Source organism: Papio anubis, chromosome 2 (assembly GCF_008728515.1).
Source record: "Papio anubis isolate 15944 chromosome 2, Panubis1.0, whole genome shotgun sequence".
NCBI lineage: Eukaryota > Metazoa > Chordata > Mammalia > Primates > Cercopithecidae > Papio > Papio anubis.
In genome coordinates, this window is record NC_044977.1 from 95,542,978 (window position 1) to 95,554,221 (window position 11,244).

An 11,244-nucleotide genomic window follows, 5' to 3' on the forward strand; every position below is an offset into this window, starting at 1 on the left:
CTACCCAGAAGTTTGTTTGCCAGCTTAGTAAACAGTAAGAATGAGAGAGAGCAGTGGGACCGCTAGAAAAGGTACACAGAGGAGCCAGAAGTGGAGGGCAAGGTGGGAAAAGAGAGATGGAAGGGAAACGCAGGGCAGCATGCAGACCCCCAACCTCGGGCTGACAGGAGAGCTGGGGAGGGTGCACTTGTGGTCTCCTGTGTCCATGGCTAGCATGCCCCACTTCTTCCAGGCTGCACAGACCACCGATACTGCCAAAGGAAGTCCTACTCACTCCAGGTGCCCAGTGACATCCTCCACCTGCCTGTGGAGCTGCATGACTTCTCCTGGAAGTTGCTGGTGCCCAAAGACAGGCTCAGCCTGGTGCTGGTGCCAGCCCAGAAGCTGCAGCAGCATACGCATGAGAAGCCCTGCAACACCAGCTTCAGCTACCTCGTGGCCAGTGCCATACCCAGCCAGGACCTGTACTTCGGCTCTTTCTGCCCGGGAGGCTCTATCGAGCAGATCCAGGTGAAGCAGAACATCTCGGTGACCCTTCGCACCTTTGCCCCCAGCTTCCGACAAGAGGCCTCCAGGCAGGGCCTGACAGTGTCCTTTATACCTTATTTCAAAGGTAAGGGGGGTCTCCCCCATCTCCATGCCCCCTTAGTTTAAGTGTTCGTTTTATTTTAGTTTTGTGATCACCTTAATTAAGTTACGAGTTTGGAGAGAAGGAATAGCTCAGTATGCTGGTCCTTGCACAGGAAATTTGAAAGATAGTGAGTCCTAATCCTGACTTTACCATTAACCTAGCATGGAAAATTCCTGAGATTAGAAATAAAAAATGTTTCTGACAGTGGGAGGCGATGGTTGGTAGGCAGCAAAACACATAATCAGGTTTGAGTCTTTTTTGGAAGCAGGCAGGACATAAATGAGAAATAGCCAAATATTCCCCAGTCCCGGATTTTTAAGGTAGTGACATAAAAATCCTTAGGCAGACATTTTTATGACTCTGCTTTTACAATTCAGAATGCAGTGCAGAGAGCCCAGAAGGTGGAGCGTTGGGAGGGAGGTGAGTCTCCGGAGCCAGAGTCCAGCAGCATGGCTGGGCAGACGCGACCCTCCTGGGAGGCTGGCATGTGGTCTCCATGTTCTGAGGCAATAAATGAGGTCTAAATGGCTCACAATGTGACTTCTACATGGTTGACTTTAAAAGTCACAGTCACCATTACAAGTTGCTCCAAGCGCATGAAGTTAGAGGCCATTTTAAAATTGACCAAGACCTTCGTTTGATGTTTATTTCATACTCTTATTCTCCGAGGTGTGAGTGGGAGGGAGAAGAATCTTTGGTCATAAGGTCAAAGTGGGTCCAGGCTGCCTGATATCTCCAAGGTTAGCAGAGAAACTCCTTCCAAGGAGTCTTTGCAAATAAGACACATTCTCATCAGTGTGGAATGTGTGGGTTTTATCTCTCCTGAAGGTAAGGAAGGGATTAGTTGACATGTCAGGAGCTCTTTCAGCTTTGCAGTTCCAGAACTCTTCCCAGAACCTGAAGATATTTTAATCTCTGAAACAGAAATCAGTCTATACCAGCCCCACCCTGGAGCAGGGCAGTAGATGAACGTAGTAGCTACGTTGAGAGCATTTCTGAAGGGAAGCTGAGATAACCACCAGTTTGGGAAACTAGCCTGGTTTTTGTTTGCCTGTTTTGTTTTTTTCAAAAGTCCTGAGTACCTACTCTGACTGAGACTGATCCAGCACTGACCAATACAGTGGTGCTAGCCACATGTAACTATTTGAATTTAAATGAATATGAGGCTGGGCACAGTGGCTCATGCCTGTAATCCCAGCTCTTTGGGAGGCCAAGGCAGGCAGATCACTTGAGCTCAGGAGTTCAAGACCAGCCTGGCCAACATGGTGAAACCCCATCTCTACTAAAAGTACATAAAATTAGCCAGGCATGGTGGCTCATGCCTGTAGTCTTAGCTACTCAGGAGGCTGAGGCTGGAGAACTGCTTGAACCTGAGAGGTGGAGGTTACAGTGAGCTGAGATTGTGCCACTGCACTCTAGCCTGGGCAACAGAGTGAGACTGCATCTCAAAAATAACTAATAATAATACATTAACATGAAACAAATTTAAAATGCAGTTCTTTGGTCATGCTGGGCACATTTCAAGGCTCAGCAGACGTGTAGCTGGTGGCTACCCTATCAGACGGTGCAGATCCAGAAAATTTCCATCATCGCAGAAAGTTGTTAGACAGCACCAGTCTGGACAGTTGGACTTCATCTCCCCCACCGCTCCCTTTCCTCTCCATGTTGACTGAATGAAACATCTGTCTGGATCTCCCTCCCTTTCCTGCAGAGGAAGGCGTTTTCACGGTGACCCCCGACACAAAAAGCAAGGTCTATCTAAGGACCCCCAACTGGGACCGGGGCCTGCCATCCCTCACCTCAGTGTCCTGGAACATCAGCGTGCCCAGAGACCAGGTGGCCTGCCTGACTTTCTTTAAGGAGCGGACCGGCGTGGTGTGCCAGACAGGGCGTGCATTCATGATCATCCAGGAGCAGCGGACCCGGGCTGAGGAGATCTTCAGCCTGGACGAGGATGCGCTCCCCAAGCCGAGATTCCACCATCACAGCTTCTGGGTCAACATTTCTAACTGCAGCCCCGCGAGCGGCAAGCAGCTAGACCTGCTCTTCTGGGTGACACTTACCCCAAGGACTGTGGGTAAGGGCCTTCAGGGTCTTTGGGGATAGTGATAAACAGGAAATTGTCAGCTGGAGGATAGGGAGCAAGCCTGGAGACAAGTCAGAAACACAGATTGAGTCCTGGCTGTCCATGTATCAGTCAGCTATTGCATCACTAGTGCTGAGTAACAAACCATCCCAGAACATAGTGGCTTAATAGCAGCCATCTGTTATTGCTCCAGCGTTATCTGGGCCCAGTTTTGGTCTGAGCTGGACTTATCTGGGCTCTGTCATTCATGCACCTGCTGGCAGCTGCAGGTTGGCTAGAGGACTTTGCTGATCTTAGCTTGGTGCTTTCAAAAAGCTGAGGCTCAGCTAAGATCATCTGAGACAACTGAGATTACTTGGCTTGACACTTCATGGTCTCTTATCCTTCAGCCTGGGCTGTTTTCATGGCAGAGGCAGAGAGATCCACAAGAGACTGGAGGAGGCATATAAGGTCTTTTGATACTCTAAAGGAACTTACGCCATCCCTTCGACTGCATTCTTTTGGCCAGCCTAGATTTTTTTTAGTCAGTCTGCCAGCATCCTTTACCATTCATCTCTCTTTTGCATAGGGGAAGTCTCTCCACACCTGTGGTCTTCCTCATCCACAGAGAGTAGATAATAGCCACCTCATAAAAGTACCATGGGATTCAGTGTCATGAATTAAAATATGGGGACCTGAAAAGTCTGACAGGTACATGATTTTTTATTGAGTCTCAGTGAAACGTTGGAATCCATGAAATACCCTCCATGGGAGGCCTTGAAGCCAGGATGATGAGTTTGCCTCTGTTCCTCAAAGTCCTGGGCACCACTGAAGGGTATCAAGCAACGGAATGCAGGTGTGGCAAGACAGGCTGTGGTGAGGCCGTGTCTGCCCTTTACTCGGTGAAGGCACAGAGCATCACAGTGTCAGAACCAGAAGGGACCGTGGAGGCTGCTTTTTTCCCTTTCCCTTTCTGGGGGTCAGTGTGATTGAGGATCCATCCAAGCCGCACAACTGGTTAGCCTCAAAAGAACTGGTGGGAGCCAAATGCCACAAGTGAAAACCTCTCCACACTCATAGGTTACCTCCTGGGTTTTTTTCATCTCTTAGATTCACTTTCTGTCATTTCTTTCCATTCCTCTTTCCTTTGGATCTCACCTTTTGCTTTCTTGGTGAACAAGCAAGATATTCTAAATCTCTGTTTGGTACAGGGTTCCCCCTCTGATTTATTTTCTTTTTCGTTTGTGAAGCTGCAGGAAAAGGACAGCACAAAGGAAACAACCCTCCCTTTAGCTGCCTCACTTCTGACTTTTGACTCCCTGCTTTCTCCTATCCTCCTCTGCTCTTCTCTTCTCCAAGACAGACTGTGGCAATCGGTGGAACACACCTGGTGTAGGCCAGGAGTAGCCTTTGGAGTCGATCTGGTAGGTCCCTCAGTTTGTTTCAGTTGTTCATTGCTATAAACGAACTACCGCAAAATGTGGTGGCTTAGGCAATAGCCATTTTGTTTACCCACAATTTGTGGATCAGGAATTCAGACAGGGCATAGCAGTGTGTCTTATCTGTGCTCCAGGGTATCTGGGGCCCCAACCAGAAGCCTTGAACACATAGAGAGGAAGGCTTGGAGAATTACTAGAGACATATGTCTAGGGCCTTTGGTTCTCACCAGATTGGTTTTTTTCCCCAGTGGGGTCTGTATATGGCTAGCTTGGGCTTCCTTACAGCATGGTGGTCTCAGTATCGTCAGACTTCTTACATAATGGCTGGCTGTCTCTCAGAGAGAAAGTGCAAGCTGTCATCCTCTTAAAAGTTAGGCCCAGAACTGGCACAGTTGCCTTCTATTGGCTGACCCAGATCCAAAAGGACAGGAAATAAGCACTTCGTGATGTGAGGCAACCCAAATGCACACAAGGAGCCACATGTGTGGCGTTCCACCTTCGGAAAGATGACAGCTGCTTTTGGAGATGCCTCAAATTCGTTGTAGAGCTAACCCCAGCTGCCTCTTCATCTGTCTCTTCATGTCTCTGCTCACAGACTTGACTGTCATCCTCATCACAGTGGTGGGAGGTGGAGCCTTACTGCTGTCTGCCCTCGGACTCATCATTTGCTGTGTGAAAAAGAAGTAGGTGGAATCTCTTACTCTCTTTATCTGATTTGACGCCTCCTCAGATCACACAGACTGGGTGGATTGTTAATTATTGACTTTGTTTTCTTGCTTCCCATTTTTTCCCCCAAAGATCAATGTTAAACAGTATTGCCAGATGTGAGTCATGCTTTCAGGAGAAAAAAAAAATCCCATGCCTGGGATTTTTATCCACGCCTGGGGGTGAGGCGGGGATAAAAATCACATGTGACATTTTCACCTGTAGTTCATGGTGCAGCTGTCTCAGCACAAGTCCCCTGCGAGCAGTGTGCTGTTTGCTTAGTAGATTGATCAAGCAGGGGTGGTCTTGGCAAGAAAATGCTCACTAGGCTCTGCCAGACTGTGCCTCTTAAACCACTCCCTCCGTCACCTTAAGGAGAATGAATGTGTGTTGTCCCAGCTTGTTCTCCTGCAGTTTCTTAAGCAAACTGCTTTATCCTCGTCTATTGGGCTCCAGGTATATTACAGACGGCAGGCCTGTGGCCAAGAGGAAGGAAGGCCTAGTTAACTGCCTCAGTCTCTCTTTCCATCCCCTCAGGAGGACAACTTCTGTTTTATTTATTATATTTTATTTTATATATATATAATTTATTATAAGCTCTGTTGCCAGTGGCGTGATCTCATTTCACTGCAGCCTCCACCTCCTGGGTTCAAATGATTCTCCTTCCTCAGCCTTCCAAGTAGCTGGGACTATAGGCACACACCACCACGCCCAGCTAATTTTTTTGTATTTTTTTGTAGAGACAGGATTTCACCTTGTTGGCCAGGTTGGTCTTGAACTCCTGACCTCAAGTGATCCACCCGCCTTGGCCTCCCAAAGTGCTGGGATTACAGGCATGAGCCACCGCACCAGGCCAAGCTTCTATTTTATAAAAGGAAAATGTTGACCTTTTTAAACAGAGTCCATGGTGCCACCAAACTGTATAAATTCTGCTCATATTTCTGACTAAAGTCATGGGAGAGAGAGCTATTTTCCTTAGCATGATTTCACTTTCCAAAAAGCCAACGTCAAAAAATTCTTTTTTTTTTTTTTTCTTTTTTTTTTTTTAAAGACAGAGTCTCACTCTGTCGCCAGGCTGGAGTGCAGTGGCACAATCTCAGCTCACTGCAACCTCCGCCTCCTGGGTTCAAGCGATTCCCCTGCCTCAGCCTCCTGAGTAGCTAGGACTACAGGCACCTGCCACCACGCCCAGCTAATTTTTGTTTGTGTGTGTGTGTGTGTGTATTTTTAGTAGAGACGGGGTTTCATCATGTTGACGAGGATGGTCTCAATCTCTTGACCTTGTGATCCGCCCGCCTCAGCCTCCCAAAGTGCTGGGATTACAGGTGTGAGCCACCATGCCCAGCCAAAAAATTCTTTTTCAAAAATTAACTGTGGACCTGAGCAGACAACTGAAATTCCTGGTCTACAATAAGAGTGTCTACAAATGTCTCTGCTGATGAGGAAGGACTGGCTTGCAGGAGTCTTTTCTCCGTGAGAAGTGGCTGTACCTATAACACATGGGGAAAAAGGACTGCTTTTAAGGAAGCATCATGTTACTGTTTCTCTCAGGGAATTTTCCCATCTGGGGTGCATGGAATAGCCCACCCAGCTGGGGAAGCGTGGCATTAACACTGGGCCCCAGCTTCCTTATCAGGAGGGAATTGGACAAGGAAAGAGATCCAGCACTTGCCTCATCTTGAAATAGCTCCAGTTTAAGCCAGAGAATCATCAGCCCAGCCTTGCTACAGGCCTTGTTGTGTGAGGCTGCTGGCTGGCAGGTTTGCATAAGGCCTATCCATGCCCAAGCTGGTATAGGAGGACGGACAGGTTGTATAGTGAGAATGAGGAGAGACGATGCTATCCAACTTGTTCTCTAAGTGGGTACTTCCTGAGTGTCTCCTGGGCACTAGGATTCATTGAGGTACTGGGGACAGTGATGAGCAAGACAATCTCTTCTATGGGGGTGGGGGGACTGAAGAGACAGGCAAATAAACAGTCGGTTTCAGGATAGCATGAGAAGAGTTTTAGTGGGGACAAACATTACAGAGCTTCAGGCAGGAGCCTTAGGAACCCATCATCCTGGCCAGGGGCTCAGTGTTACAAGCTAAAGGTACCAGGTTTATTTTTATCTCAGCAAACTACAGAGAGCCTGTCCACAACCATGAACTGCCAGCCTGTGCCTTATATGGTCCATTACACTAATTGAGCTAATCTCCTCCATTTGCATCACTGGTCAGCTAAAAAGTCAGCATTCCTTGCTGTTTGGTTCATGAAGATGGGGAGCAAAGCTTTGTTTTCTGTGGCAGCAAGCACTAATGCCCGTGCAGGTCCAAGTACCAAAGAACATTAAAATCCAAATGCTAATGGTGTTATTGAGGAACTCTGGCATTGCAGCCTGAATTTTGTCTTCTTTTTAGCTCTTTCCTTTGTTGGGGGTGACTGCTGAGGCACTGGGTCTCTCTGCTAATGCTGAGTTTTCCTCTTCCCAACTCATGCTGAAAACTAAGATACAACCTGGACTCCTGAGTCTCTTGTGTCACCATTTAGAATCTAGATGGTCAGAGCTTTTCCCAGGCAAAACAGAGAGAAAGCATGAGCTACAGGAAAGTGCTAAGATTGTGGGAAAGTTGACCTGGGCATGACTGAGCCTGATGTGGTTGAGATGGGCTGGGACACTGCCTATTTCTGGTAGAAAGGAGGGGAAAGGGATTGTCAGATGTTTCCACCATTGGATACCACATATCTATCAAAAACGAATTGAGCACAGATAGTGTTGGAGGTGCCCTCTCTAAACCACTCTTCTGCCACCTGTGATCTCTGTTTCCACTTGGAAAACTGGAGACAAAATCAGGTCCCTTCTAAATGTTCACTGAGGACAGAGTTTCAGTTTCAAGTGCTGAGTAATTTGAGGGATTTGGGGAAGACATGGTCAGAACCCTAAAGAATCCAAGCTCTAGCAGGGCCATAGCAATGGTACCCATCTAAGATTCTTTCCTTTCTGACTTCTGTCTTGTTCCTTTTCCAAATAGGAAAAAGAAGACAAACAAGGGCCCCGCCGTGGGTGTCTATAATGGCAACATCAATACCGAGATGCCAAGACAGCCAAAAAAGTTTCAGAAAGGGCGAAAGGACAATGATTCCCACGTATATGCGGTCATCGAGGATACCATGGTGTATGGGCATCTGCTACAGGATTCCGGCGGGTCCTTCCTGCAGCCCGAGGTGGACACCTACCGGCCGTTCCAGGGCACCATGGGGGTCTGCCCTCCCTCCCCACCCACTATATGCTCCAGGGCCCCAACTGCAAAGTTCGCCGCTGAAGAGCTGCCTCCTTGCTCCCCTCCTGAGTCCGAGAGTGAACCGTACACCTTCTCCCACCCCAACAACGGGGATGTAAACAGCAAGGACACAGACATTCCCTTGCTGAACACTCAGGAGCCTGTGGAGCCAGCAGAATAACTTGATCCCTTCCAGGGAATTTGCTGAGTTTCATAAAGCAGGGCACTGAGACACCCGTCCGTGTTCCTAACTAGAAATCCTAAAGAAGAGGAATTATACAGAAGGAACAGCAGGAGGTTTTCCTGGACACCACCAACTTCACATTGCTCAGTGGACTCATTCTAAGCACAAGACATTGAAAATGATGAATTCTCATCTGGATACAGTCATGACAGCTCATGTCCTTCTCAACTCAGGCTGTGTGGTTAGCCAGCCTGTAATGAGAGGAGAGAGGCCTGAGTCACCTAGCATAGGGTTGCAGCAAGCCCTGGATTCAGAGTGTTAAACAGAGGCTTGCCCTCTTCAGGACAACAGTTCCAATTCCAAGGAGCCTACCTGAGATCCCTACTCTCACTGGGGTCCCCAGGATGAAAATGACAATGTGCCTTTTTATTATTATTTATTTGGTGGTCCTGTGCATTTAAGAGATCAAATGTATAACCACCTAGCTTTCTTCACCTGACTTAGTAACAACTCATGCTAACTGGTTTGGATGTCTTCATTATGACTTCTATCGACCACTAGATAAACGTGTGCCAGTCCCCCGGGAGGTGGGAATAATTTATAATCTGTCCAGCCAGAAAAGGGTGTGTGTGTTTGAGCAGCATTGACACATATCTGCTTTGATAAGAGACTTCCTGATTCTCTAGGTCGGCTTGTGGTTATCCCATTGTGGAAATTCATCTTGAATCCCATTGTCCTGTAGTCCTAGCAATTAGAGAAATTTCCTTAAGTTTCCATGTGCGATTCTCCCAGCTGCAGCAATACTTTGACATTTAAAGAAAAATTTAGAGAATATTCTCGTCCTCTAAAAATGTTTAAATATATACTGGACAGTGGCCCCCTGCATTAGCTGTCTGTTGCCACTGCAACCCATCACTTGGTAACTTAAAAACAACACATTGTCTTACAGTCCTGGGGATCAGAATTCTAAAATGGATGTCCTTGAATGAAAATCAAGGTGTCAGCAGAGCTGTGCTCCTTCTGAAGGCTCTAAGGAGAAGCCAGTTCCTTGCCGTTTCCAGCTTCTAGAAACTGGCTGCATTCCCAGGCTCCAGTGGCTGGTCAAGCTTTTCTCACATGTCTTCACTGTGTCACTGACCCTCCCATTTCCCTCTTTGACTTACAAAGCCCACCAGGAAGATCCAGGATAATCTCTCCATCTCAACATCCTTCCTCACACTGGAAGAGCCTTTTACCATGCAAGACAACATAGCTACAGATGGGGATTAGGACCAGGACATCTTTGGGGTGCTGTTATTCTGCCTACCACACCTTCCTGCCACTGACTCCCACAGGAGAGGCTACAAAATGATCTGGCCCACAGGGATGTTCTGTTTATCTTGCAGAATCTAACACTTAAAATTAAAAAATTCCCATAACAATCCAGATCAGAAGAACCGGCCATTCTGAGGCTCACATTCTCACCCAGCAACAACTGGCTGGAGCTGGGCACCAGCTCTGCCTTTAGATTGGGTGTCTACTTCACCAGGTCACCACAGCCCACACTACTCCCTATCACCTCCCACAATGAGGCTGAGTGTTTGTTTCTACTGATCAATGCCCCTGCAGGTTGCATTTCTTGTAATGAAAAGGAACCCCTGGCATTAATCTGATCAGGTGAGTAGACCATGAGACCAATGTGTGCTCACATTCCTCTTTTTTCTTTAATTTGAGACAGGGTCTCATTCTGTTGCCTAGGGGGTAGTACAGTGGCACAATCTCAGCTCACTACAACCTCTGCCTCCTGGGCTCAAGTGATTCTCCCACCTCAGCCTCCCAAGTAGCTGGGATCACAGGCGCAAACCACCATGCCCAGCTAATTTTGTAATTTTTGTAGAGACGGGGTTTCACCATGTTGCCCAGGCTGGTCTCAAACTCCTGGGCTCCTGCCTTGGCCTCCCAAAGTGCTGGGATTACAGATGTGAGCCACCACATCCTGCCCCACACCCTCATTTACACCAGTTATCTACCCAGTGCCTGTGGACTTTTGCTTTGCCACCCCTGCTCCAATCTGGAAGGAGAGGGATTGTGCTATAGCTTGTCAGCACAGTCCCAAGTTCAATATTTCTGTGGCAAAAACGTCCTTCAAAAAATAAATGTACTTCATTGTATTCAATGAATTCACCTTGAAAACGCACTGCCTCAACTTGTTCACATGGCGTGAATGAAAGGAATTTTATAATCTCCTAAATGATGTGTACTGCAAGACCTCTTGAACACTTTCCAGAGGACAGGATATTTAAATTATGCCCTTGGCGTTGCCTATAGCACCTTTCCCTTCTGAAAGTCTGCTTCCTGCCCAGTGACCCTTGTGCTTGTGAGCTCAGGTGCTGACCCTCCATAAAGGGCCAAAGGAGGGCTGCAGCTTCCTTCCCTCACCAAGGAGTCCTTATTTGAATTCACTGTGTGGAGCCCTGGCCCTCCGTTCTCGACTTTCCCCAACCTCCTAGCCCCTTCCAAGCAGGACTAGGTGACCTGCATTCCACCCAAGGTGGGGTTGGCCTTCTTTGGGCTGGCTACTTGTCACCATCACCGACATCACTGTTGCCTGCAAGGACACCACATGGCCATTTTCCTTCAACTGAGGGCTCAAAACTCCTGGACAAGTTGCTGGCTCCTGAGACCAGTATTTTCTGAAGCTGTGCCTCAGTGAAGGGGCCCAGCCTGAGGAACCCTGGCTCTTTTCTTTAAAGCCCAGGCCCTACTTATATAAAACATTTCAGGGTCACTGGAAACAGTGAAGTGCGTTTGTTGAAGCCTATTGCATGCCGGCCCAGTGCCCATCCGTGTGGTCTGCCATGCCTACATGGAAGGCCAGCACATGCAGGACTGGCCTCCAATGCTGTGGTCATTGCACAGAAGGGAAAGGTCTCAAGGAAGAGTCAGCTGAGACAAGCACAAGCCCACCAGACATGGCCTCG

At 48.0% G+C, this 11,244-nt stretch overlaps 1 protein-coding gene across 1 annotated transcript in view; it reads left to right on the forward strand.

The window, feature by feature from the left end:
• CDCP1 (CUB domain containing protein 1) overlaps nt 1-8,866 on the forward strand; it is a 59,671-nt gene extending 50,805 nt beyond the window's left edge. The window contains exons 6-9 of the mRNA XM_003894558.5: nt 233-613; nt 2,343-2,708; nt 4,731-4,818; nt 7,852-8,866. Coding sequence (XP_003894607.2) covers nt 233-613; nt 2,343-2,708; nt 4,731-4,818; nt 7,852-8,281 — 1,265 coding nt within the window. The 3' untranslated portion in view covers nt 8,282-8,866. The remainder of the gene's footprint in view (nt 1-232; nt 614-2,342; nt 2,709-4,730; nt 4,819-7,851) is intronic.
• Nucleotides 8,867-11,244: the final 2,378 nt, after the last annotated feature.